At 41.8% G+C, this 26105-nt stretch overlaps 2 protein-coding genes and 1 non-coding gene across 3 annotated transcripts; 1 reads left to right on the plus strand and 2 right to left on the minus strand.

Moving 5' to 3' along the window:
• Window positions 1-10952: 10952 nt before the first annotated feature.
• b4gat1 (beta-1,4-glucuronyltransferase 1) lies at window positions 10953-16603 on the minus strand. The gene is made up of 2 exons (XM_085450977.1): window positions 15116-16603; window positions 10953-13302 (listed from the first exon to the last, which is right to left on the minus strand). Exons 1-2 carry the CDS (start codon window positions 16217-16219, stop codon window positions 13111-13113), a joined length of 1296 nt encoding a protein of 431 aa, XP_085307103.1. The 5' UTR covers window positions 16220-16603; the 3' UTR covers window positions 10953-13110.
• Window positions 16604-16751: 148 nt separating this feature from the next.
• Window positions 16752-16833, plus strand: trnas-gcu (transfer RNA serine (anticodon GCU)). The gene has a single exon. It is a non-coding gene; the product is annotated as a tRNA-Ser (tRNA).
• A 1578-nt stretch (window positions 16834-18411) lies between these two features.
• pfdn2 (prefoldin subunit 2) lies at window positions 18412-22248 on the minus strand. The gene is made up of 4 exons (XM_085452740.1): window positions 22168-22248; window positions 20663-20751; window positions 19438-19561; window positions 18412-19299 (listed from the first exon to the last, which is right to left on the minus strand). Exons 1-4 carry the CDS (start codon window positions 22246-22248, stop codon window positions 19108-19110), a joined length of 486 nt encoding a protein of 161 aa, XP_085308866.1. The 3' UTR covers window positions 18412-19107.
• Window positions 22249-26105: the final 3857 nt, after the last annotated feature.

Here is a 26105-nt window from a genome sequence, read left to right on the forward strand (position 1 = left end):
GACCTGAACACCTCGCAGTCACTGAGTCAGCCATGACCTCCTCTGTATACCAAAATATTCTAGAGTCAAATGTGTCTGTGTGAGGGGTGTGTGGGGTAATATTCCTCCACAATAATGTGAGAGACTGATACATCACACAGAAAAGGATTTTGCTTCAAGTTATTGCAGCTAAACTGTTTAATCATGAGGGAACTTAGTTTTTAAACCACTGTATTGATAAGTTCAGACTATGCAGTGTTAGGAACAGTTCATCAAAGCCAATGACTAACTGGTTAATTACACAATTTACAGGTTTTACTTTTACTTATTTTTACATTTTTCTTTTCATTTACAGGGTTTGCTCATTTTGGTTTAGTTTTTGAATTAGTTTCAGTTTTTGTCTTAATTTCAGGTCGTATTTGTCAGCTGCAAATTTAAGCCTTTTATAGCAGATATTCTAATGCAAACCCTTCACTCGCAGTCATGTAGACATCAAAATCTTAGTAAACATGACAAATGTGACCAAATTAGACCAAACCTGCGAAGGTTTCTTCATACAGAGTGTTGTAGGTCTCAGTTATTTAGCTTTGATATTTCATTTCACTTAACTATCCTTTGATTTATTTTGTTTTACTTATAATAACTTATAATGTAATAACCCTGGTTATGAGATTCAACCACAGTTAAAGCACTCACAATTGCAAATTTAGAAGATTTAATTTCCAGAACCCTGAAGGAAGCTCTTAAAGATCAGTAATCTTGAGGCATGTGCTGTTCCTTGTAGTGCCTGGTTTCTTGACATTACAGCATTTCCAAGGGAAATCTGAACTCTGTGAATTAATTAGTGGCTCAAAGCAACAGGGTCTTTAAAAGAAAATTCAGCCCTATTATTTGTAACATTTGTGCTTTCCAGGTATCACTAACAGGTGGGTTGGGTTGTTGTTCCCTCCAGCACAATGAACCACCTCCAGACAGTATCATGTTCCCTGTCTGTGGGATCAGCTTACCACAAGCTCACGGTTAGCTGGCAAACTCTAATTTAAGCCAAAGAAAAAATAGCCCAGCAAATCACTGCTTGCACTGGATTGTTTCTTTTCTTTGCTAATTGTGGTCACAGAGCTTTGTATAGACCTGCCTACGTGGGGAACAAAGGTAAAAGATAACACCCAGAAACCCAATGAGGTCACAGAAATGTGGAGGATTGGATTTCTTGTGATTTTTTAGCATTATTAAATTTAAGAGGATTTCAAATTTTCATCATCTTTGTCTCTTTTTTTTCATGTGTGACTTTTAAAGACATATTTTCTGGGGTTTTTTAAGACACAGCAATTAAAAATCAACCACGCAGACTGCTGTCTCAGTTTTAAGGGTTTAAAGCCGACTCCCCGAATTTATGCATTTAATAAATAAAGATAAACATAAAACATAAAACATAAAGATGTTGGAAGAAGTCAAATATTTTTAATGAATAATAAAAACATAACAGCACAGCAGCCAGTATAAAAAGTAGATATGTACAGCTGAAATATTCAGTAAACAACAGTGTGCACTGATATCATTTCACGAGCTTTGATTTTAGATCAGCTACACCAACAGCGTAGACTTTTTTCAGTTATCTGTCTTGTCACAGGAGCCTGGTCTTCCTCTGTGATCCTCTTCTTCATATGTAACAGGTGCTGGTGGTTGTTTAGGAATCCTAAGGGATTTAAGGTGGGACTTATTTTTACCTAATACTATAATGCTCATTAATTCCTGCTTTGGTGACTTACCTCCCCTGATCCTCTCTGGACCGCCCGGCCCTGCCCAGCCTAGCCTCGCCCTCTGTGCTGCTGACGCTGTCAGGGCCTCGACGAGGAGGATAATACAGCACTGAAAGATAGATGTCTACATGTCTGACGTTTATGTGTCGTAAATATAAGCAAACTTTGTGGCCTATGACCTGAAATGTGGTGTGTTTTTTCTTTAGATTGTATTGATGTCAAATGGGATAAATATGAGACAAACCCACAAAAAAGTAAATTAACTGGATGTTCATACTTTGACTTTAATGATTCTGCAGCTAGTTTGCTGTGTTTTTGGTACACCTTAAAATATACATTAGTAAATGTAAGCAGAACTTAATTTAAATAAATGCACATTACATACCAATTATGTTTGCTGCTGTTCTGAACTTCTGAGCTTCAGTATGAACTTCTTCCAGAGTAGGACAAGTTTTACTGCTTTATAACCACCAGGTCAACGGCACTAATTAACTTTTAGTTTGTCTCTTTCTATAGGCTCATGTCTGAAAACATTAGGATCATATGGAGGGAACCCCACTTTATTGTGACACCTGTCAACATGTGTCTCCTCCAAGCTGCACTAAATCATATGAAGAGAATTGTTCGCGCCAAAACAGGACATCTCAAAACATGCTGCACTTAACTGGCAATTTACTCTTTTACTCTGGTAATTTAGTAAATAATACACTGTGTGTAAATATCTGTGAGAATGGGGGGAAAGGGGATTTAAGTGACATTGAATGTGGTATGGTTGTTGTCAGACAGACTCTTCTGACTGTTTCAGAAACTGCTGATCTGTAGATCTGAATCTGTAGGGTTCAAAAAAAGAGAAAATATCCAGTGAGCAGATCTCTGGCTGGAAATGCTTTGGTGATGTCAGAGGTCAGAGAATGGGCATAGTGCTTCGAGCTCATAGAAAGGCAACAGTCCCTCAAATAAATGAATGCATAAAATATATATTGTTACAATTACACAAAACTGTTCCTGGTATACTTGACTTTTAGGACCTCCAAGCCTGAAGTTATCTTCATTATCAGTTAGAGCCCCTCCTCATCCTTTTCTTCTTCTTCTTTGGTGCAGCCCTATAAATTTGGGGTAGCCCTTCGGCCTCTCCCTTTTCTACAATTCCCCTGTGGGAGCTCGTGTCATTTCTTTTAGAACAGTAATTATATCTTTATCCACCCTGGTGGGTGTTTTCTTTCTGATCTGTGTGAAATATGTTGCATGTAAGTTTGTACTTTATGTTTAATGTAAAAATAAATACAGCGCCCTTTTCTACAATTCCCCTGTGGGGGAGGAGCTGGAGCGAGCAAGTTATTTACTTTCTTTTTACCTTTCATTGTCAGACACAATGCACGAACACACCGGTTACACAAGGTATGTAAAAAAAAAAAAAAAGCATCTCTGAATGTAGAACCTCAAAGCAGAAGGGCTACAGCAGCAGAAGACCACACTGGAAGCTGGTCTGATGAGTTTTAATTTCTGCTGCAAAATTCAGATGGTCAGGTCACAGTTTCGCATTAGCAACATGAAAGCATAGTCCAACAGAGCACCTTTATGATGTGGTGCAATGGGAGATTCTCATGATGGATGTGCAGGCGGAAAATCTGCTGCAACTGTGTGATGCTGTCACGTCAGGAATATTTTAGCATCTTGTTGAATCTGAGCCATGAAGAATTAAAGCAGTTCTGAAGAAAAACCAGCGTGTACCCAATGAACTGAGTGGAGAAAGTTAACTTGTTTGCAAAATTTGAATAAAATTTTAGTTAATCAACACAAAAATAAAGGTTTAAATCAGTTTTTACCAAACTTATTACTCACTTATCCTCACTTTTATCTTTCTGCAATCAGAGCTGATGTGGACACTTACACACTGACATGATCCATTAACCAGGAGCCACATGCCTGCGGTCATTCAGCCTTCAGCCCTCTTCATGCTGTACTAAGCTGTAATGATAAATAATGTTCTCAAATCTCATTTAGAATTATTAATTGTTTGTGTGGATTATTGAAATTTGCAATTATGCAATTAATTAACCGTATCAAAATGTGTTCATGTGAGCTGAAATAATATGACCTAATTACTAGTTTATTGATCATTTATTAGGTGTATTTAAATAAATAGTACAGCGCACAGGGTCTGAAGGGCACTATGCTGCATTTTTCAACCAAAACCAATCTTTAAAGTTCAGCTCCAGCAAACAGTAAACATGTGAAAAAGCTTCATTTATATCAGTATCATAGTCCTTTTTCAGTCTGTGTTACTGTAATAAATGTTTTTTTTGTTGCACCTCCAAACATTCGATACAACCTCTGGCGTCATGAGCGCAACAAAATTCACAACAATGAAATAAATAGTGAAAACAAATAGTCGCGCTCACTCGTGGCTTATATTGATTTCCATTAAAGCCATGTTGTGTGATCCTTTGATACAGTGGCTGACAGTTCAACTAAAGTTTAATCTGTCAAATAAATCCAACCTAATCTCTTGTTCCACAACCGCTACATCAAGTATATTAACGTCTGTAACTGCTTAGCAGAAGTGCTTCTACTCAGCCATCAGTGCTACACTTCATAAACCTTTTACAAGTACACAACAATCCATCACGTTCTCTATCGATGCAGATAATATCAGTCAGGTCTTCTCTGAGACATTGTTGTCATACACCCGGGTTGTGTTGTGCAAACACTGGGGTAATGGTATCATAGCGCCCAACATCTGTTAGTGAATTATGGTGATAAATGAGCCTTGCATTAGCACATCGATCGATGCAGAAGCTATTGTAAGTGTGTGTGAGTGTGTGTGGCTGGTGCAGACCATATGTTTCCCCTTTTTTTTGAAACCACCTGCCTTATTTTGTGCTTACAAGCTACCTCTAACATGTCCAGGCCTCTGGGGTCGGCCTCCTCAAGCTGTTCTTTAGCAGTTTTGGCAGTTTGGTGGTGCGTGTTGTCCTTGTGGGGGGGCTAGCTTAAGCGGCTGCTTAAACAATGTTTAAGTTGGTGGTGAGTGTCAAAGTAACAGCAAAATGAGGTTTCCCTGCTGAACGCTGCATTGTAATGAGATGATCAATATTAATTTTACTTGTCAGAGGTTTTAGTGCTGTGACTGAACACATGTGTTCTCTTCAAACAACACATGTATGAATGCAAAGCTGACAGCTTCTAATGATTACGCTGCTAGTGTGTCTGCATTTGTCTATATGCGTATGGCTCCTGGATCTTTTCCTGCTGGGTTCATGTGACAGCCGGGGCGAGAGGCTAAGAGGCGTTAGCTTGGTGAGAAGGATTACCTATATCTGTTAGGCCTCCTTTTCCTTCCCTTGGGCAGTGTCACGTCTCATTACTTCTGTCCTCCAGCCTGGATAGTCTGGCTTTAGTGGGATGCATTTAAAATGCAGGCAGCCGGGGCGTCCAGGTACACCAGGTTTAGAGGTAGAGTGATATGTGTGCCTTTTGCCTGAGAGGCTTTCTTCAGTAAGTAGACAGGTAAACTTCTCCGAAAGCTGGCGTGGATGGCAGCTAAGCCGTCGCTTGTTTAAGTGAAACGGATGCATGCATCACAGAGATCGACATGCCCAGCGTGTGGTTACAATCTGTTGTTGGGATCGTTGATCAAAACAAGAGTGTTTTTGTGTTTGTGATTGAGACCTGAATCTTATTAACAGGCACCATTACAAGAATGAAAAGGAGAAGGGTGGAGGCAGATAGATAGATAGATAGATAGATAGATAGATAGATAGATAGATAGAACTTGTACTATTCTAACAAGTCACCACCTTTATTATGAAAATGAAGCTGCTGCCATATCGATGATGATTTGGCCTGAACATTTCACATTTTGATTCATGACTCCATCAGACCTGTTCCACTGAATTTCATGTCAGTTCTTGTGTAATTTGCCAAATCTCAGCTTACCTGACATACTTTCCCTTCTGTAAGAATGGCTTTTTTACAGCCACCCTTCCACTGTGACCATTTCTGATGAGGCTTTAGTAAACAAGGGATAGATCAACTGAAGGACCAAATGTCTCTCTCACCTTGTGTCAGGATTGTTTCCTCTTTGTTAAGAGTATGACTCTCAGATACTGTGAATCTGTTGTAGATAGCCTGACTCTGCACATCATGCTGAGATATGCCAGGTTTTCAGCTAATAGCTCTTTGGGAATCACCTTGACTTTACATCTGTCAAACTATGTTACCTTTGCTTTTTTTCACAGATTCAACTAAAGAATTTGGAACAAGTGTTAGGTCGGTGGTCTAACAAACAGAAAATCATTTCACTAGCTGGGCCCACGTCCTCATTTTAGGTTTAACAGTGTTTGAGTAGGTAAATGCTTTGACATGAATTGAGCTGCGGTTTGGGGAAGGCCTCGAAGGGGAATGGCGATGGTTCCCGGGCCTGGCAGATCCCCACGTACTAAATAGAGGTGAAGAAGTTAAAGAATGGAGAACAAGGAAGCAGGGAGGGAGGGTGGGGCACGTAAACGAGAATGATCGGCTTGCAAAACTGGGGGAACCTACATAGATGACAACCGGAAGGAGCATGTTTGGAGGCATGTTTTAATGCTCCTGAAAGTCCGATACATAATCTCCAATTCTTTGAAAATGGACAGGTGCAAGGACTGAAGAACAGTCGATAGAGCTCCAGAAAGCTTCGAGAATTATTGCTAAGAAAATCTGCATCCTTAGAAGAAAAATATAAGGAAAAAAAAAAAAAGCACCGCTGTAATAAATCTAAAACAAGCTGTCTTGCAGAAAATTAATGGAAAAAATTCTGACCAGTCAGAGACATCCAAGTAGTTTTTGAAGTGAAAGATATCATGGTCCCTGATAAACGTGACAGTTTGCTCCTTTTTCTGTTATGTGGTTATGTGAACGATCATGCTGCCTTTTTTTTTTTAGAGATGTTTGACTCTGTGCTGGAGAAAGAAATTTCAAGCAACAAAACATTAAATGATCAATCATTAAGTATAGATGTCTCCAGCAGCTCTAATGTAACCATTTCTGTTATGTTGTTTTATAAAATTATGTGTTTTTGGTCAGGTTGGAATTAAGAAGAAATCTTTTTTTTTATGGTTGTTTGGCATTAGAGGTTAACAAATAATCATAAGTATTGTTTACAACACATAAAATATAATTCTTATAGCAGCATTCAGCTTGCATGGCTGTTTTTGCGTCACTTCACTGGAATAGCTTAATGTGAAAATGATGAATTACAGTCACAAAGTTTTACTTTTTTGTGCAGTTCTTGTGAAACAAAATCCATATTTCATATTTTCACACATTGTCAGATGCCTTGAGTCACAAGCTGAGCATATGCAGAGATCTTTTAAACCATTTCTCTAAACCAATTGTCCTAATCACTTGTAAATCCTTCCAGTCAAGTGGCTCATGAGAAGAAATCGATGACATTAAGCTGAGTAACCATAAACATCCTTTGTGGTCGTTTTCTCTCCACACTCTTGTTAAACATGCTACAGTGAACAAACGCCCTCTTCATCCCCCCACATTTCATTCTGTGAATTCCTTTCATCAGTGTGGGTCACTGACTCCGTCTTTCTGCTCTTGCTCCTCCGCTGACCCGTGCTGCTTGTCCTGCATGTCTACAAGATATGTTTGTTGACCCATTGCTCTTGTTGCCCTCCCTCCCCCCCTTCCCCATCGAGGAACCCCCTGCCGCCTGCTCATCTCGCCCTCCAGCTGGTTCCCTCCACTGTCCAGAAGCCGCCGAGCTCTCCTGGCATGAGTAGGATGGCTAATCTAGATAGCGGGAGGCCTCCCTCCTGCAAGCATACACAAGAGAAGGAAACCCTAATTGCTTATGTCATAAAGCTCTCTGACCCAGATAAGCCTTCACTCCCCAAAGCTGCTGAGATAAACCCCACTTTACCTCACCAAACCTGCCTCTCCTGATCCACCATCCCCCTCCTAACCTTTCCGCGCCTTCTGCTACGTTATTAACACCCTGAGCAGGGGGAGAAGAAATGTACATCATGGGTTTTAAAGTTTAAAAAAGATGACTAAGCATATACCAATTATATATAGTATGTATGAAAAATAAATGAATAACTTAAATGCATGAGTACTCTAACTCAAAGATTTTTGCTACATTGGTAAGGCCTTGCTGTTGTACATGAGTAATAGGGAAGTCGCGATGAAGTGAGTGGAAGGCAAAAACAAAGCCTTACTTAATAAAGCTGGTGATGACCAAGTGTGCGTCCAATGAAAGCTGATCTAAAGTCATAGCATGGCGTTGCGTGCCACTTGCCCTCGTGTGCCTGGACCCAATAATGAAGGCTTAGCCACAAAATGCCACGGCCCCTCGCACAGTTGCCGAGTGCTGAATGTCACACGTGCTCCACTTTATCAACCGACAGATGGCCAGTTAAACCATCAACGCTCGAGCGAGGTTGAAGCTGAGCACAATGATACTGACGTGTTTTATTTTCTTCATCACCTTTCTTTTTATTTATTTATCAGGATATAATGAAGGCTCTCCTGGGATCCTCACTGGCCATGGGCGTCATTGCAGAGGGAATTCAGTCCATATGAAGCAGAAGTCATACAGAGAACTCATTAAACTCCAGTGTAACAGAGATCTTAATTACTAAGTAGGAACTTTTAATTGGATTCTGTCCCAGCTCACCTTGTAATCACCTGTCACATGCTGTTGGTGCTTTAAAGCCTCCCCATCTTAAACCCCGTTACACCACAGGTTAGAGTCAACTAGGTCAAGTGTTTTGGAGAATGATACTCCCCTGATAACTCGCAGTTTTCTCACTTTGAGCGACACATATAAAGGTTTTACATAACGTCACGCACGCTCTGTGTTCAGACGGGCGAAGCCTGCTGTGTTTGAAACGCTTTACTTGGACATGAAGTGTTGCAGTTGTTTTCAAATGATGTTTCTGGAAACTCTGTTGACATTAGATGTCATTGCAAATCCCTCTGGTGAAGTTAATTGATTGGATTTGAGCAATTCCAAGTGTTCAAAGAACCTTCGCATGACTGAGGATGTTTGTTTTCTTACTTACAATTTGTTTTCAAATTACTTTTCATTGGAAACGTGTACACAAACAATACAAGAAAAAAATGTAATAATATTTAATTACTATTTATAAAAAATGGTGGTATAAAAACACATACAGTGAAGTTATTTATTTTACAGTTTTGTAGGGTGAGTGAATGCATTTTTAAAAATTCAGCCCAAGGGAGTCTTTACTCGTCTTATAACAGAATAATCTGGACCCATTTTTTATGCCAAATAAGCATTTCAGTTTAATAAAATAAAAGACAAATACATTTCCTCATCCTCCCACTTTACTTATGCATAAATGATAATATATATACATGTTTAATTTTGAAGTATTTTATACATTATTTCATATCAGTGACCTTCCCTGATTTGTAAAGCGACTCATTAAAGGAGCATTTCCTGAATTCTTTCATTTTAAAAAAAAAAAAAAAGAGTCTAATATCCAGTCATTATTGCGATTGTTGTCTAATCTTTCAGTGCGTGATAAAGTTTGACTGAATGCTTTACAATATTTAAAAAATTGTCAGGGTCTCGGGGGGTGGTAAGACAGGGGTTAGAGGCGAGAGGCAGGGCACTCTGTGGACAGGTGCCAGTCTGTCACAGGGCTCACTACATCTCAGTTACATCTAAATAATTATTATTTTTGTCCAGTAAAGCTGAATTTTAAGCATGTTCACAATGTGGATGCTGTTACATTTCCTTTGATTTAATGAAGTCCAGTCTGAACCTACTGTAGGTTCAATAGAAAAAATGTGATATTTTAAGTGATATCAGTCTTACCCGTAAGTCTCAATAAATTAGAGCCATTAGCACAGATCCTTTCCCAATTTTTCCCAAATACCTCTTGGAGATGTTATATTTGTATTTCTCCCCTTTTTCAATCAACAACCTTCAATATTTATAAGCCTCTCGACTTTTGTTGTGCCCACTCCGGGTCGGGGACGAGTTCCTGCCCCAAGTGGAGGAGTTCAAGTATCTCGGGGTCTTGTTCGCGAGTGATGGGAGAAGGGAGCCGGAGATCGACAGACGGATTGGGGCTGCAGCTGCAGTAATGCGGACGCTGCACCGGTCCGTCGTGGTGAAGAGGGAGCTGAGTGTAAAAGCGAAGCTCTCAATTTACCGGTCGATCTACGTCCCTACCCTCACCTATGGCCACGAGCTGTGGGTAGTGACCGAAAGAACGAGATCGCGGATACAAGCGGCGGAAATGAGCTTCCTCCGAAGGGTGGCTGGCCTCTCCCTTAGAGATAGGGTGAGAAGTTCGGCCATCCGGGAGGGGCTCAGAGTAGAGCAGCTGCTGCTCCACATCGAAAGGTGGTTCGGGCATCTGACAAGGATGCCCCCCGGGCGCCTCCTGGGTGAGGTGTTCCAGGCATGTCCCACCGGGAGGAGGCCCCGGGGCAGACCCAGGACACGCTGGAGAGATTATATCTCTCGGCTGGCCTGGGAACGCCTTGGTATTCCCCCGGATAAGCTGGAGGAGGTGGCTGGGGAGAGGGAGGTCTAGGCCTCTTTGCTTAGGCTGCTGCCCCCGCGACCCGGCCCCGGATAAAGCGAATGAAGATGGATGGATGGATGGATGGATGGACTTTTGTTGAATTGAAAACTGACTGAATGGCCAAAGGATTTCTGAAGTTTCTACGTGTAGTATGTTTGCTAATGTTGGTAAATAGACTGCACAGGATTAAGGGCAATATATGAAATGAAGAAATTACAATATTAAGTGTTTTGCACACTTCCATTACACTGTCTTGTCTTGTTTTTTTGCACATTGCATTTTACATAGTCCTGTGTTTGTCTGTCATATGTAGCACCAGGAATGTTGTCTCGTTTCACTCTGTACTGAACCACTGTACATGTTTGAAATGACAATAACAGTCACTTGACATCTTCATGCAGCGCATTAAGTGCTTTCTAACAAACAGACACAGATGCACTGGAGGCAGCTCGGGGTTCAGTATCTTTCCTAAGCCATGTGGGCTGGATGATCCAGGGATCAAGCCACTGACCTTCTGACTAGAAGACGACCTGGTCTACCACCTGAGCCACAGCTGGCTCATTCTTTCATTTGCATACTCTGAGTTTGTGATATAATCAGGTGTGATTTCACTAACTTACTCTATTCTTGAGTTAGAGTCAATCACAGTCACGGGTCAAATGTAAATAATCCAGGTTTATTAGAAATTTCAACAATACAAATCAGGCATCATAGAGAAAAAATAAATAAATAAAAAAAACCCAATAAATTTCCAAATAAAGAAGAAACACTGCACCAGGAAAAAGCACTGCACCACATAATCACATAAGGTAACGTGTTCAAACTGAATCTGCTCCAAAAACACTAAATAAATTATTTCATAGTGGTTTAAAAAAAAAAATCACAATGTTCCATTTAAATTTGGTGCTACAGGTTATTCTTTGTGGCTCGAGGTCATAAAAAACTATTCCTGTTAACAAGAGTTTTTACAATAAATATATCACAAACATGACGAGTGAGGAAGAAAAAACACGTCAGTCCGTCTCGAATCGAGAATTACATTTAAATTAAACACTTAAACATGTGAGTCAAACATATCTGAAGTGTATATGCATTCACTACAAACAAAGAAGAAGAGTGGTAGTCGAGGTTAATACTGTCTGTATGTACCGTAGTTACAGAATAAAGCCTAAGATCAAACATTTGCTGTCTTTTACTCCAATAGTAGCAAGAGAAGCAATCCTTTAACACCACAGGCTGCTCCTGTTTGTGGTTCACACTTTGATTATGCTTTATATGTGTGCTACATTAGTGCCTGTAGCTGCCTGCTCCCAACACACACTCCAGCTGAAGAGGTAAAAACAACAACAAAAATCTCTTGATAAATGTAGAGAGCTGCCAGTGTCAGATCCCCAGTGTTATAAATACAGCAGTTCTCCACAGTGTATGCAAAAATCTAGTGTTGTGCATAATCTCTGTACACAGGCTCCCACAGCTTTGTTCTCATGAGATGAACCCTTTCAGTCTGATAAGCACTCGCAGCCAAATGTGCTAACGGCCGTGCTGCGGAGCTGCTTCGCGTCCTGAGCACCAAACAGCGCCGCTGATGTGCGAGCGCTCTGCTGTTTTTACCACAGGCTGAAAACAAACCACAACCGGGACGCTCGAGCGACTGTTGCCACCTTGTGGTCAGAGCGCACTATAAGACAGGCTTTACTCCCATGATTGCAGGTCTGCAGAGCAACAATCAGACTACTTCATCATTTTTTTTCTTGAATAGCTGACATAAATGTCTGAAACCAGGCCAAACAAGTGAAGTTAAATAGTGTGAGGAGGGTTTTTTTAGCCACAGAAATCTGTGTCAAATCAAAAGATGCAGATCCATCTGCTGTGACGACCTTGTCAGAATAAAGGAGCAGCTTTATCTTTAAACTAGTGTTTTTGCCCTTGGAGGAAATATAATAATCAGACCCTTCAAGTCCCCAAAAGGAAGAAATGTAGCATTTTTAGCTTCTCTTCCAGTCAGAGGGCTGCTAGTGTTTGTATATATGTAGATGGAGAACTTGTTTCTGTACAGAAAGCCTGATTAAAGCATCTTCAGCATCGCTCTACAAAACAACGCCGCTGCCTTCCTGCTGATGTCTCCTTGTAGACCAGTAGACCTTTGTGATGCTCCACCACCTTCCTAAAAATGAAGCTGCTCCGTCAGTCTGCAGGAGAATAAGCTGGTCAGGAGCTCCACATTAAGCAGCTGGTCCTTACTGTTGGTCCCTGATGTATCAACGAATTCATTTTTCTGCCAGCTGCTGTCAAACACCACCATGCATGTTAACTTTAAACACAATGTCTGAAATGTAAGAGGTTAAACTTCATGTTACTCGCAGTGAAATCTAGGACTCTGCTCCATTTTTCAATCTGGACGAGTGTAAAATGATTTCCAAATATAGGATGCATGGATCCTTATGTGCTTTAAAATGACCCTAAATGCTTTCTGGATGTGCATTTGAGTGAAATCGCAGTGAACTCCAGATTTTCTGCCCTGTTTCTCACTGTTGAATGATCATTTCTTTTTCTCCCATCCAAGCGAACACTCAGAAATCCCCAGGCAGCATTTCCCTGATGCTCATTTTCACAAAATTTGAAATAAACGCCTACTGTGCCACCATCACAAAAAAAAAAAGAAAAATCAGAGAGAAACTAGGAAATTGATGTGCTGACTATGAAAGTTGGGCAGAAAGGGTTTTACAGGAAGCTAAATCTGGATACAAGAAGAAAGCGTCCGTCGTTTCAGCTCGACAGCGACTTCATCGGCGGCCGATGACCTCGTCTTTTTTTCAGCAGCGCCGGGCGGAGGACGGATATTTGGTCTTCAGGCCCTCTTTGAAGTTGCGAAACAGAACCCGGTTGCGTTTGTTCTCCTCGTCTTTCCTAGCGTGGAACTCCCCCTGGATCTTGAAGCCGCGGTGCACCACAAAGGCAGTGCTCAGCACGGAGAACCTGTATCCGGCCACGTGGAGCTCACAGGCCTGGAGGGAGATTAAACAACAGCATGAGAAGACAGACGTGGAGGTGGGAAGTGATGAGAGCGAACGGGGGGAGGTGAGAGAAGATAATGACACAGGAGACGGTTTTGGTATCGAGGGCAGAAGGCGTGAGAACAAAGGTGAGCGAGCGGACATGAGGAAGGAGAGATGAAATGTCTTCTTCAGGTACGAGGTGTCAGGGAGAGGCTGCGTGGAGCGATGAAACCGACAAAGGTGTGGAGACATTTCCACAGGGGAAAGGAGAAGCTTAGAAAAAGAAGGCCATGAGGTTTAGAAGAGACTACAACCAAAAACGATTTGTGTCGAGCAGATTAATTTAATTTAAAGGAGCCTTCACACCTTTAATATAGTACTTTCCTAAAGTTGAGGAACCTGTGAGAGGTCAAAGCTGATGCACCAGAGGCAGACGTCCTGTGACTTCTCGTCCTCAGTACAGGTGTGTCCACAATCATGTGTTTTAGTGTTAAAATGTGTACCTCTTACTGCATTTACATCCTCATCTGAAGTTTTAGGAAGCTTAAAACTCCATAAAAAAAGCTGCTGACCCAGTTTTAGTCTGAAAAGTCCAGGATTATAAAAAAAAAAAGAGAGATTTTATGGGATTTCATCCCGCTCTGGGTCACGTCCTCTCCCACTGCTGTGACTCATTAAACTTCATTTGTGATGACTCCTAATCTCTTGTCCATCTCCATGACCTCTTTACTCTTTTGTGTTACTTTTAGTAACTTCCATTCATTTTCCAAACTGTTTATAGTGTTTATGTTAAATGATCTGCTATAATGATAAAGTTCAGCCAATTTGAAGGCAGGAAGTAGAAGCAACTTAAATAATAAGCGTGTGAGATAACAGACTTGTCAATAGCACAGCTCTATCACTAAGATATGGGAGAGTATTTAAATTAAAATAATGTTTAAAAGACAGTTTTTATGCTTTCAGCTGCAGCCACGGTGGCGCTTAACAGAAGTTTAAAACAAAGACATTAGATACTGTTGGTCTGGGGGATCTCCAGCAATGGCGATGCTATTATTAGAATTGATTATCAGTAGGGGGTAATCTCTAAACTTGAACTTAGAGATGCAGGTTAATTGGCTTGAATCACCAATTAACCTGCATGTATCTGCAGGAGGGAGTCGGAGCAATAGTGATATTTATTGATAGTGTAAAGTTTCTTTAAAGGCAGAAAAATGACTGGTAGCATATATTTGTGCACTTGCTTTTGAATTTAGTCTACAATTTAATTTAAGCAATTCATCTACAGAGTTTTGGACCTGGAAAAAAACCTGAATCTTTTAGTGCAAACAGAAATAATAAAGAAACTCCTCGATGATAGAAAAAGTGAAGAAAAAGCCTCCATGTGAGTAAAGAGTGAATAAACTGCAGACTTGTGTCAAACTGTGTTTGCAGATCTTATAGAGTAGTAGTGCACCAAGTACTTCTTCCTAAAATGAAAATATACACGACTTACAGTCAAATTAAGAGATTTAAATGCAGAGGTCGGCAAAGTTGTCGACCACTTTCCAGTTTTTTAAAAATACAGCAAAGTATAAATACTGCTGACTTTGGTTTACTGGGACCTGGGCTTTTAATTTTAGAAGGCTGATCGTTCCAGCCACCAAACACCTGGAACAAGCTGCTGCTTTACTCCTTTAGTCTAAGAGCGATACTGATGCTGACAGTGTGTGGTAGCTCTCTCCTGTATGTTCAGTGATTGTTGTGGTTTTGTATTCAAACACCTCATGGGCTTCAGCTAACAGGCAGATCTTCTTGAAATCATGACCACCTTTCTCATACCAACCTGGCTGATACGATTGAAGCCATACTGCTTGAAGTTCTCATCGTAGAGAGGCACAGAGCGGTGCCCGATATAAAAGGGCTCCCAGGGGTCCACCCAGGTGAGCGTGTAGGCAACTTCCAGGGTTCCCGTCTCTCTGACGTGGCTGTTTACCCACTGTGAGTAGTTGGTGGGGGCCTGACAACGAGGACACAGCTCTTCATAAAAGGGCCGGACTTCACCGACCTGGTAGAGTTGAACCAGCTCTGCCTTTGTGGCTGGCATCTTCCTAGCGTGGCGGATCTCGAAAGCTGGTAGGACGAAGACCTCGTCACTCGCTGGCTCACGCTTGGCGATCATGGCCATAAACTGCTCATGCAGGTCGGCGCTTGGCAGCATGTCCATGTCAATGACCAAGATGTAGGAGGACTCCGTGCCCCCTCTGGCGATGTTACGAAGAAGGTTGTTGGGGTAGGAGATGTTTCCGCTCATAGCATAGTTCTTGTACTTCTCCCCGTGAGTCTCCAGTCTGGAGAACACTGAGGCACAGTCCTCAAGACCTGCAAAATGCTCACGGTCCTGCTCCGGGAAGCTGGCCATCTCTCCAGAGAGGCAAACCAAGTGGAAGTCCACCAGGGCTTGGATGTGAGGGCAGAAGAAGCTGAGAGCGTACACCAGAGCTGTGGCAAACTTCACATCTTGGCCGTGAGCGAATATGGCCACAGAGATGGGGTTCTGCCACCTCTCCAGCAAGGACTCCAGGTAGTGCAGGTTGTTGATAGTGGTGTGTGTAGCTAGAGCCAGGATGTTGGAGCTGGGGTCAGATCCCGGCTTCTCATTCGTGGTGAAGTCACTTTTGATTAAGTTCTTGTACACTCGGTACTGCCCGCTGTTGTCAAAGATCCCGCCGGTGGACAGTGAGTACCTCAGGCGCTCCTTCCGCGAGTTTTTCTCCGGGTGGGCATTTTTCTTGGCCCCGGAGCCTCCGAAGAGCTCCGAGTATCGGTACCGCTGCTGCTTTCCGTGAAACTTGGACAGGAAGGACAGGTAGATGAGCTGCAGCAGCGCCACTATCAGCAGGGCGCTCAGCACTACTTTGAAGGCGGAACATTTCTTGGAGAGATGCATCCCAGACAGGCTGCAGGACACAAAGAGGTCCGAAAACCACAGCTGGATGCCTCTTACTGCTCTATTTCTGTCCCAGCTAGCGTCACCGACACTGGCGCCTCGGTGCTAACTGCAGCCTCCTCGGCTGGAAATGTAACGAATACTCGATCGCATGTTTTCCCGGTTAGTGGCAGCGCTGACCTAGATTTCCACACGACTCACAAAAGAACAAATATAGCGATCATCCAGTTTCTGTGATCTCCATCAAAGCACAGCACAGTTGTCAGCAGTCTGCTGCTGCTGCGACAGCGGCGCACACCGATGTGTTATAACCGTAATGACGGAAGTAAAGGCGCCGCTGAATTTACTCCTGGAGAAGTGTTTGCGCTTGTTTTTAATTTGTCCTAAAGGCCAATGTGTGAACCCGTGGATGTTCTAAATACGGTGCCACGTTACGTGAGAACGAAGTCTTTAGAAATAAGCCACATAAATATGGACACTATTCTTATAGGTTCCCGTTGAATACAATTTGCTGTTGCGGTAGAGACATTCAGACGAGGTGGCCGAGTGGTTAAGGCGATGGACTGCTAATCCATTGTGCTCTGCACGCGTGGGTTCGAATCCCATCCTCGTCGGTAGCTTTTCACTTTTTCCCACTTAATCCTGAATCACGTGTTTTGTCAGTTACGTAACGCCATATGTTTAAAAATAATCTCAGTTGCTCAGTATCACTTGCTCACGTTAGTCCAAACGGACCATGAGGTTTAAATTACAAATGAAGGAGCTTCAATCAATCTACCTCATTCCCATATAAAACCCAGAATCAATACTATAAAGTGTAGCTATATATATAGAGAGAGAGATAAATATAGATACGTGCAGATATGGCAGTGCACACAGACGCCCAGAGAAAATATCATCTCGCATTTTTTATTGTTTTGTTAGCTTTTCTTTTCCCCTGTCTCAGTTTACTTTAGTTTCCAGAGTTAATCTGATATTTCAAGGTTTATTTTGTTTGCCTAAGAGTTTTTGGTGTGGTTCATTCTAGTTATCATTCTATAGTTATTTTTGTTGCTGTTGGTTTTGTTTTTGGTGGTTATTTGTCATAGGTAAGATAATAAGTTCGCAAGCACACGGCTCTCTACCACATACTCGTCTCAACTAAACATAAGCTCCAGTCTTTTTATGTTTGACAAAACTAAACTTACAAAAATTACAACTAAAGACATTTTTTATTTTTTGGTTTAGTTTTGTAAACAATCAACATCCTTTCCATTTTTCTTTAAAGTGTGGTGTTTCAGTTAAAGTCCTTTCAGTTCCCCACACTAAGTTTGTTATTTATAATTGCCTTGCAGACAAATTAGGAGCAATCCAAAACTTGAACACCAAAATGTACCTTAAAGGTATTATATCTTACGTTAACTGACGTGTATTTTCCTGTTGATACATCTTAGGCATTTTCTGTACTTGAGTAAACAAAGTTATCTTCCTTTCACTGTGTCCAAAACCTTTGGTGAGTGGCAAACTTTTCACTCTCCCAGAAAACCCCCAGAGGTCTTTTTATAAAAACCCAATAAAGTGTAGCTATACATATATATATAGAGATAAATATAGATACGTGCAGATATGGCAGTGCACATAGACGCCCAGAGAAAATATCATCTGGCATTTTTTATGTTTTTGTTAGCTTTTCTTTTCCCCCGTCTCAGTTTACTTTAGTTTCCAGAGTTAATCTGATATTTTAAGGTTTATTTTGTTTGCCTAAGAGTTTTTGGTGTGGTTCATTCTAGTTATCATTCTAGTTATCATTTTTGTTGCTGTTGGTTTTGTTTTTGGTGGTTATTTGTCATAGGTAAGATAATAAGTTTCTTTATAAAAACTTTTATAAAAACTCCATACAAAAGACTTTCCCCATCTTGAAATCAGTCTTAGATCACCATGCTGAAGGATGTGTCAATTTCCGAACGTCGTGACTTGATAGAGCTATAATAAACGATAGAGGTTTATCCTTTGAAAGCAGGTGCTGCACATACAGGCAAATATACAAACCATGCTATGAGAGGGACTCTTTAAACTAGTCCTTTTTCCTTCACCATTCGTGTGTGAGAACAATTTATGATGCACTTCTGTTGAACCTCGTCTCTTGTTTAAAACTCTTGTTGGCTCCACTCCTAATGGAAGTGATGAGATGAACTGAGAGCAACAAGAAAACACAACTGTGACATTTTTTATTCATCATCATTAACAAAAACAAAGGCCTTACAACACATTAACCGTGTGGACAGTGCTCATGGGGTCCTAGGAGGCATTTCCTCAGTTATGGTGGGTTTTTATTATTAAGGTGTGACAGTTACACTTCCAGGTTCATCACCCCTGAACACAAACTGACCTCATTCAGAGCTAATACTCTACATGAAGTCAAATTTTTGCACAGCTTTCAAAATGATCTCTTTGTTACATATTTTACTGGATGTTTAGGCGTCCCATTTGTTCTTAGTTTTCAAAATTAATCTTTAATTTTGGCCTAACACGTTAGCAGTTGTATCTTGTGTGAAAAAAAACCCACTTTCTATAATCTTAAGACAGCAAAATCATGTTTTTAGCTGCTCCTGTGTGAGTGCGGGTAAATATTCAGGGGGTTGAATTCAGTCAGTGAACTGGTGTCACAGTATTTCAGCATTAAAAAAGGCAAACATAAGACAGCTTTAACTTTCACACTGAACATAAGGAAGCAGAATACACCTGCTGCAAATTAACAAGTGCGTTAGATTAAGCAGAGATTTCAGTAAACTTCAAATCCAGAGTTATCCTGCAAAGAGTTTGTTTTCCACCTAAACTGTGTGACTCCATCTACGTGTTCAGCACTGCAGAAATCAAAGGGCCCTGCTGTCACTGTCCATGCTCACTACCTATGAAACTAAAACACCGGCTCCGCTTTTGGATCCGCCTCCTTCGCTGTCCCTGGAGGGAGCGGCTGACTGGCCCTTTTCCTCTCCTTCGCCCTCTCCCACCAAACGTATGTTGTAGCGTTCCCTGTACTCTGTGAGCTCCCGCCCCTTCGTCTGCATCTGTGAGTTGATGGACTCAATTATTTTGGAGATCTGTGAGGACAGAAGGAGGAAGAAAATTAAATTTTGAGTTAAATAAGTGTCTGAGTACAATATATGACGCTATTAAACGCCAGAGCACTCAGTGTTTAAAGAAAAATTGTAAAATGCTCTCATTTCCTCTTCCATCACCTGTTCTTTGTTGTTTTCCAAGGCAGGTAGAACTTCTTTTACCGTCCTCTCCACCAACACTCCTCCTATTAGACGGAAGCATTTCCTCGATGGATCCACCTCCTTCAATGTGTCTACTACTAAGCTGAATAGAAAAACAGAAAAAAAATCTATTCAACTCAAAATGCATCACAGGAATGCCACAGCTAGTAGCTGACATTGTGATTCCCCAGACTGTGAAATATTTTCAGCTAAGAACATGCATTCAGTGTTACATTCACATGCACCACCTGGTCTGCCCTAGAGCTTATTATTTAGATGCCTATAATGTCAGGCCATAAGTCTCAATTAACTTCCACATCCACAAGTCTACGAGGATCAGAGTTACATAAATTTTATTACCAGACAGTCAGTGTGAGTGCTTTGCATGCTTTGAAGTTAATGTACACACACACACACACACACACACACACACACACACACACACACACACACACACACACACACACAGACAGACAGACAGACAGACAGACAGACAGACAGATAGATATGTGGTGGCTACCCTGATCCGTCACAATCATCATCTAATGAGAGAAAACAGGAGGATATCACTAATTTTCTTAATAATGTTACAGCTGTTCCGCTGATATCCAGCCACTTACATTTAGTAATTATGGGTGAGCTAAATCAATCAGTACTGTTTGCAAACATTTCCTAATACTGGAAGTAAGAAATAAACACTTTCTGTGTGTGTTTCTCTTTCATTTGTCTCCTTTTTCTGTGTATGTGCGTGTGTGCACAGTTGACCCACACATTGTACTCTAGAGAAGGTGCGTAGTACTACCATAATATAATTTAGCTGCTTCCCAGTACGTGTTGCAGACCACGGTCAGATGTACTAAACTCCACCATCTTGGAGGTCTGCTCTGAGATCTCTACGAGCTGGCCAGAATCTGACATCTCTACATCAAAGCCTCCATCACCAGCAGCTAGACTGAATGAGGACCTAGAGTCAAGGCAGGATCCTTGATGTCTAGATAACTTCTATCACCACTGGGCTTTCATTCTCTGTGGGAGCACTGGAGTCGCCAAATAGCATAAGTGAATTCTCTATATCAATGAATCATGTTCTGTTCCTTCGAATAATCTCTTCTTATTGAACTTCCGCATGAAACTTGTTTGTAAGTGTTGTACATTTCTTTGTAAATGTAAAGTGTTGAGAGTAGATCAGAAGGTTTGTACCGACCTGTGCTCGTTGATGTCCATCTCCAACTCTGCAGCTTTAGAAGCCATGCTGCGCTGTTCCTGACGCATCCTCTGAAATGTTGCCACCACCTGCCACACAAAACCACAGTGAGCACCATCATGGACCAGCAGAGTTATTTCATATGGTATGTTATTTTTATATTCACGTTTCTTGGGGTTGACTGCACATGTAAGCATGTCTGATCCAAAAATAGATCTATGTAACCTCACTTAACAGAAATTCACTCATTTTCAGTTATTTTTTGGCTATATCATGAAAATTATGGTATTTTAATTTTGAGTAACTTAAACCCCTTCTTTAAAAAAAATACAAATTCTTCTGGTGATCAAAACCAGCGAGCCCTGTTTCTACCGCTGGGGCCTGTGTGGAAACCATCAAGAAATGCAAACACCCGCGGTTCACATTAACAATTAACTAGACTTCACTAAAAACACAGAAGTACTCTACAAAAAGGTCCAAAGCCATCTCTATTTTCTGAAATGGCTGAGATATTTTAATATCTACTCAGGATGTTTTACGAGTCTGTCGTGGTTACTGTCATCCTCTACACAGTGCTGTGCTGTGTCAGCAGAGGGCAGCTGCCACCAACAAACTGATCCATGATGGACAGCCTGCAGGAACACCACATGAAACCATTGCACCAATGGACATCAGACTTTATAACTCTTCCGTAAGACAGCTGGACTCTTTTCACTTCCCATATCTTGTTTATATTGTACACACCATTGTTTAATCTTGCACCTTAAACGGACCGCTTTATTTCTACTAACTTATGTAGTTTACAGTGTTTTAGTTTTACTTTATATTTTCTACCTTTAAAGTAATATTCATGAGCAAATATAACACTCTAAACATGTCATAACATACAGCCAGCAGCTACCTGTTAAATGTACTTTAGTACTCCATTATAACTGTATACAAGCAAAACTGCTAAATATAGGAGGTTAACAGTTTCACAGACAGAACAAAATGCAAATTTCGGTTTTACATTTGTTCTTTTTAAAAAAAAGTATTGATCAAATTGATCGCTTTCCACATACTTTTGTTGATAGCAGCTAGACTACAGGACCTTTACAGCAGATTCAGTTCATCATTACAGGTATTTGATATGAATATCTGAGTAATGTGGCTTCACGTTGATTGAGTAGGGCTTGGTGGTCTTCAGTGATAGAAAATAGCATCTTCTATTCATCCAGCCACACCATCTCCATACACACATGCGCACACGTCTAACGGCCATAAACCGCTCTCTAGAAGCGCACACCTGACCCCAGCTCATTATATGAAATCTTTAGTGTTCATGTTTAACTCCAGCTGCGTGTTAGAAAGCAGATTGACGGCCGGCTCACGACGATGGGGAAGCTAACGTTAGCTTTAGCTATCCGGGACTCATACTGGTGGCTCTAACTCCACCGCACACGGCCCAACGACAACAACATCAGCCAGTGCACCGGTGAAGCAGCCTGAGGTGGAGGTAAGTGTACCTGTTCAGCTGACGGGCCGGACTGTTTTCCACTGCCGCTGTTGCTGGATTTGTTGCCCGTGCTACTACTGTTGGCTGCCATCTTGGAAGGGTGTTGCTGCGAGGGACCCCGGGAAAGCCTGGCTCACGCAATTGCCTGTGTAGAAATGAAATAAAATAAAACGTGGCTCTCCAATTTCTAAATATCTTTGAACAATCCTAGTGGTCTTTTTACATTTTTCATTCACTTAATTTTCCATTATTCTATTATCTTCATTTACTCACTGCTGTATGTGAACCTTTGCACTAACTCACATTATTAGGCCTTCAGTGTGGACCTGAGGTTTAACAATGTTATTTTCATTGTGGATACAATTTTTTATTTTAATGAAAGTAAATTTTTATACTGTCAGTAATAACTCTGCATGTTAAAAAATGACTAATTGGGAGTATCAGACACATGTAGTGAAAAAAGTGTCATCTATTTGAATGGCTCTGGAAAAGTAGCATTAATTAAAATCCCAAGACTAAGTGTGTGTATTCAGAACTGATCCCTCCATTTACACTCAGTTAGTATTTGGAAAGGGCTGTCCACCACCAGTGTTGGGAAGGTTATTTTTAAAATGTAAGGTTATTTTTAAAATGTATTTTAAATGTATTTTAAATGTATTCCACTACAGATTAAGTTACTCAATAGAGTGGTTCCCAAACGTTTCCTGCTAGGCCCCCCTTTGTTTTACAAGACACACACACACACACACACACACACACACACACACACACACACACACACACACACACATTTTGTTTTCAAATTCCATTGCAGTTTATTATTATGGTGTAATCATTTTATACGGAACCCCGCAAGGGGACATTGGAGAAAAAAACCTGAAAATGAACTTTTGCGAGATCTCGCAAAACTTTTGCGAGATCTCGCAAAATAGGCCGTATCCTTCAGAGGCCACCAGCTCGAAGCTGACTGGGAGGTCAAGGCACGATGTGCCAGGAGTGTGGTATTTTCGCCAGGTCTTGTGGGCCTCGACTTTCCGGTCAACTTTGAATTGGTGGGTAACAGAGGTCTCTGAAAACATCGGAGCAATTTTGTAAATATGTGATGTCTTGATAAACCGAGCAGATATTTGAAGTTTACACAGCTACACAGCAAAATCTCCAGTGTTAAATTAACACTGGAGAGTGTCTATATGGGTCCACACCTCTGTGTTAAATACAACACTGTTGAGTGTTAAATTAACACTTTTGACAGTGTTATATGTTTAAAGGTAACCTAGTCAGTTTTGAAGATTAACAATGGCTAACACTGAGCAGTGCTGATTTTCTAACACTGGAATATTTCTGACATTTTGAGTTATTTTCCAGTGTTAGAAAATCAGCACTGCTCAGTGTTAGCCATTGTTAATCTTCAAAACTGACTAGGTTACTTTTAAACATATAACACTGTCAAAAGTGTTAATTTAACACTCAACAGTGTTGTATTTAACACTCAGAGGTGTGGACCCATATAGACACTCTCCAGTGTTAATTTAACACTGGAGATTTTGCTGTGTACATTCTCACCTGAAAATATCTTAAAAGTTTATTTTGTGAGCCAGAAAGAGTAATATTAAAAGTAAGCCTGCTCATAGCTGCTGCCATTGTTGGAAACTGGAATTGGCTGGGCCGTGCTATGAATTCTGGGATAGGTTGAGCCACGAAGGACGCATTTGGAGCAGCCTTTGAATTGGGACAGCCTTCGTCGCCTGGCTGAGATGTAATTGGCTTTCAAATGCGGCCTCCAAAGGAGCCCTTGCGGGGCTTCGTAATTTTACGTATAGTTGTTGTTGGTGTTTTTTTCGTTTTTTTTTTCTGTGCTAGAAAATTCAACACTGCTATCAATACATTTTTCAGAAAATGTCTCTCTGTGCAACATTGGTTTAAAACCATAAACAACTGTGGGATACTGTTTGTATCCCAAGGTACCTATAGCAATTTGTTCCCCCTGCGTCGTGAGCACTCGCTGGGCACGGAGTGCGGGTCCAGTTTACTCCGCCTCTATTATGGACAATTAGACGGGGAAGTAGTGATGTTTTAGTTTTGTGAAAAAGTGAAAAAGGAGTGTTGTTACATTGGGATTATTTTAACAAACAAAGGACATTTTGCCTGATAATTATTTTAAATACTCCTGTAACTTTACTGTATAAAGAGCTAAAACCTCCAAATTTTCAGGAGTAGTTAGTTGTTATAAGAAGTGATTGTGAATAAAAATCAAGAATGTGGGAGACTGTTTGTCCATGATTTGGAGAGCCCAGCGTGTGCTCCCGAAGCAGGGGAAACGAATTCTGTCAAGCATACCTACTGTTATATTATCTCAAGATAAAAATGCTCGGAAACTCAGGTGCCACTTTTAGGACATTTACTGACCACTTTTAGAAACAACCACAGCTAGTCGCAACACATACAGGAAACTGTTTCTCACATAACATTCCGACAGGGAAATCCCTGAAAAACCTCTGAAGGTTCCAGGGTGCAACGCCCCCAAACATACATTAACAATAACACTGTCTACAACACCTACCTTGGCAGACAGCTGTCGTGGAGGTGAAGCCAAAGGCAAGATATGCTTCATCATATGTTCTAGTCTTTGGCTTGGAAGGAAGTTGGTTTGGAAGCACATTTGGCGACGCTTCAACCTCTGCTTTACATTTGTGTGGGAGCCCCATCAAAGAACCTGTCCATTATTCTAGCAGCATTGCTTTTTTCAGCAATGGCTCTGTGCTGGCAGACCTGCAACCAAGTCAGTAGGCTCTCGCTCCAGAATCATCATGTTTGGAATCAGTCCTGTGGAGCTGTGTTTAGTTGCCCAATAAGCCATGACAGCATATGTGATCATTATATCCCAGTCCCAGTGGCAGGGCTCCACAGTGGTGGCTAAGGCCTCCTGAAGAGTAGCATTGAAACATTCCACCTGGCCATCGGACTGTGGGCAAACCAGCGTGGTGTGTGTCTTTTCGATTCCCAACAGTTTGCACATCCTCTGGAACACAGCTCACTCAAAGTTGGTGCCCTGGTCACTATGCAGAGACTGTGGAGCTCCATACCTATACACCCACTCTGCAACAACCTTTTCTGCCGCCGTGGGTGCTTGCTCATTGGGCACTGGATAACCCTTCACCCACTTGCTGAAATAGTCTTGTACCACCAATATGAAGCGGTTATGCCTCTCTGTCTCATTCAACGGCCTGATAAAGATCGTCTGCAATTCTTTCCATGGGGGCGCCAACACGTACTGTACCCATCACGGTTTATGAGCCGCACCCTTTCAGCACAACTGGTGCAGGTGTGGCACCACTGGGTCACATCATTTTTCATGTTGTGCCAGTAGTACCTGTTCTTCAGGCATGCCAGAGTCCTTTCTGCCCTGAAGTGGCCATGCACTGGGACATCATGCAACTGCTGCAATGCTAAATGACGAAAGGCATGAGGCAGTAGGATTTAGGGGAAAAATACATTCCTTTCCGTACAGTGGAAAGGGGTGGGTGCAGTTTTCTCTGTGGTGGGGTCGGGTAGGCTGTCCCGGGCTCTGTGGGGCCGGGCGGCGCTGCTGGGCTGGGCCCCGGTCCGGATGGGCCTGGGCCCCCTTTCCCTGGTGGGTTGCGGAGTATGGGGGTGCCTACTAGGGTTGGCGGGGGAGCAGCCCCAGGGAGGGGTCACTTGCCCCTCCCTTCCTTCCCTCCCCATCTCCCTCACTCTTCCCGCTTCACCACGATCACCCACACATGCAGGGCCCTAGGGTGGATGTGTGTCGCCAGGGTGCAGGGGAGGCATCCCCCCCTCTGTCCCCTTCTGGCTCCCTGTGTCTCAATTTTATCCCACAACTTAGACATTCACATTACTCACACTCTCATAACACATACATATAGGACCTTGGGGGTGGGCACGCTACACGGAATCGAAAAGACGATC

The sequence above is a fragment of the Copadichromis virginalis genome, linkage group LG3 (assembly GCF_057382275.1).
Source record: "Copadichromis virginalis isolate Kocher_CV1m ecotype Utaka linkage group LG3, C_Virginalis_male_GT1.1, whole genome shotgun sequence".
NCBI lineage: Eukaryota > Metazoa > Chordata > Actinopteri > Cichliformes > Cichlidae > Copadichromis > Copadichromis virginalis.

Coding starts and splice junctions, on each gene's coding strand:
- b4gat1 (XM_085450977.1), bottom strand. CDS start 16,219: ATGCATCTCTCCAAGAAATGTTCCGCCTTCAAAGTAGTGCTGAGCGCC. Junction 13,303..15,115: donor GCTTCAATCGTATCAGCCAG/GTTGGTATGAGA, acceptor ATCTCCCTCCAG/GCCTGTGAGCTCCACGTGGC.
- pfdn2 (XM_085452740.1), bottom strand. CDS start 22,248: ATGGCAGCCAACAGTAGTAGCACGGGCAACAAATCCAGCAACAGCGGC. Junction 20,752..22,167: donor CCGGCCCGTCAGCTGAACAG/GTACACTTACCT, acceptor TTTGTGTGGCAG/GTGGTGGCAACATTTCAGAG. Junction 19,562..20,662: donor ATGGACATCAACGAGCACAG/GTCGGTACAAAC, acceptor TTTTCTATTCAG/CTTAGTAGTAGACACATTGA.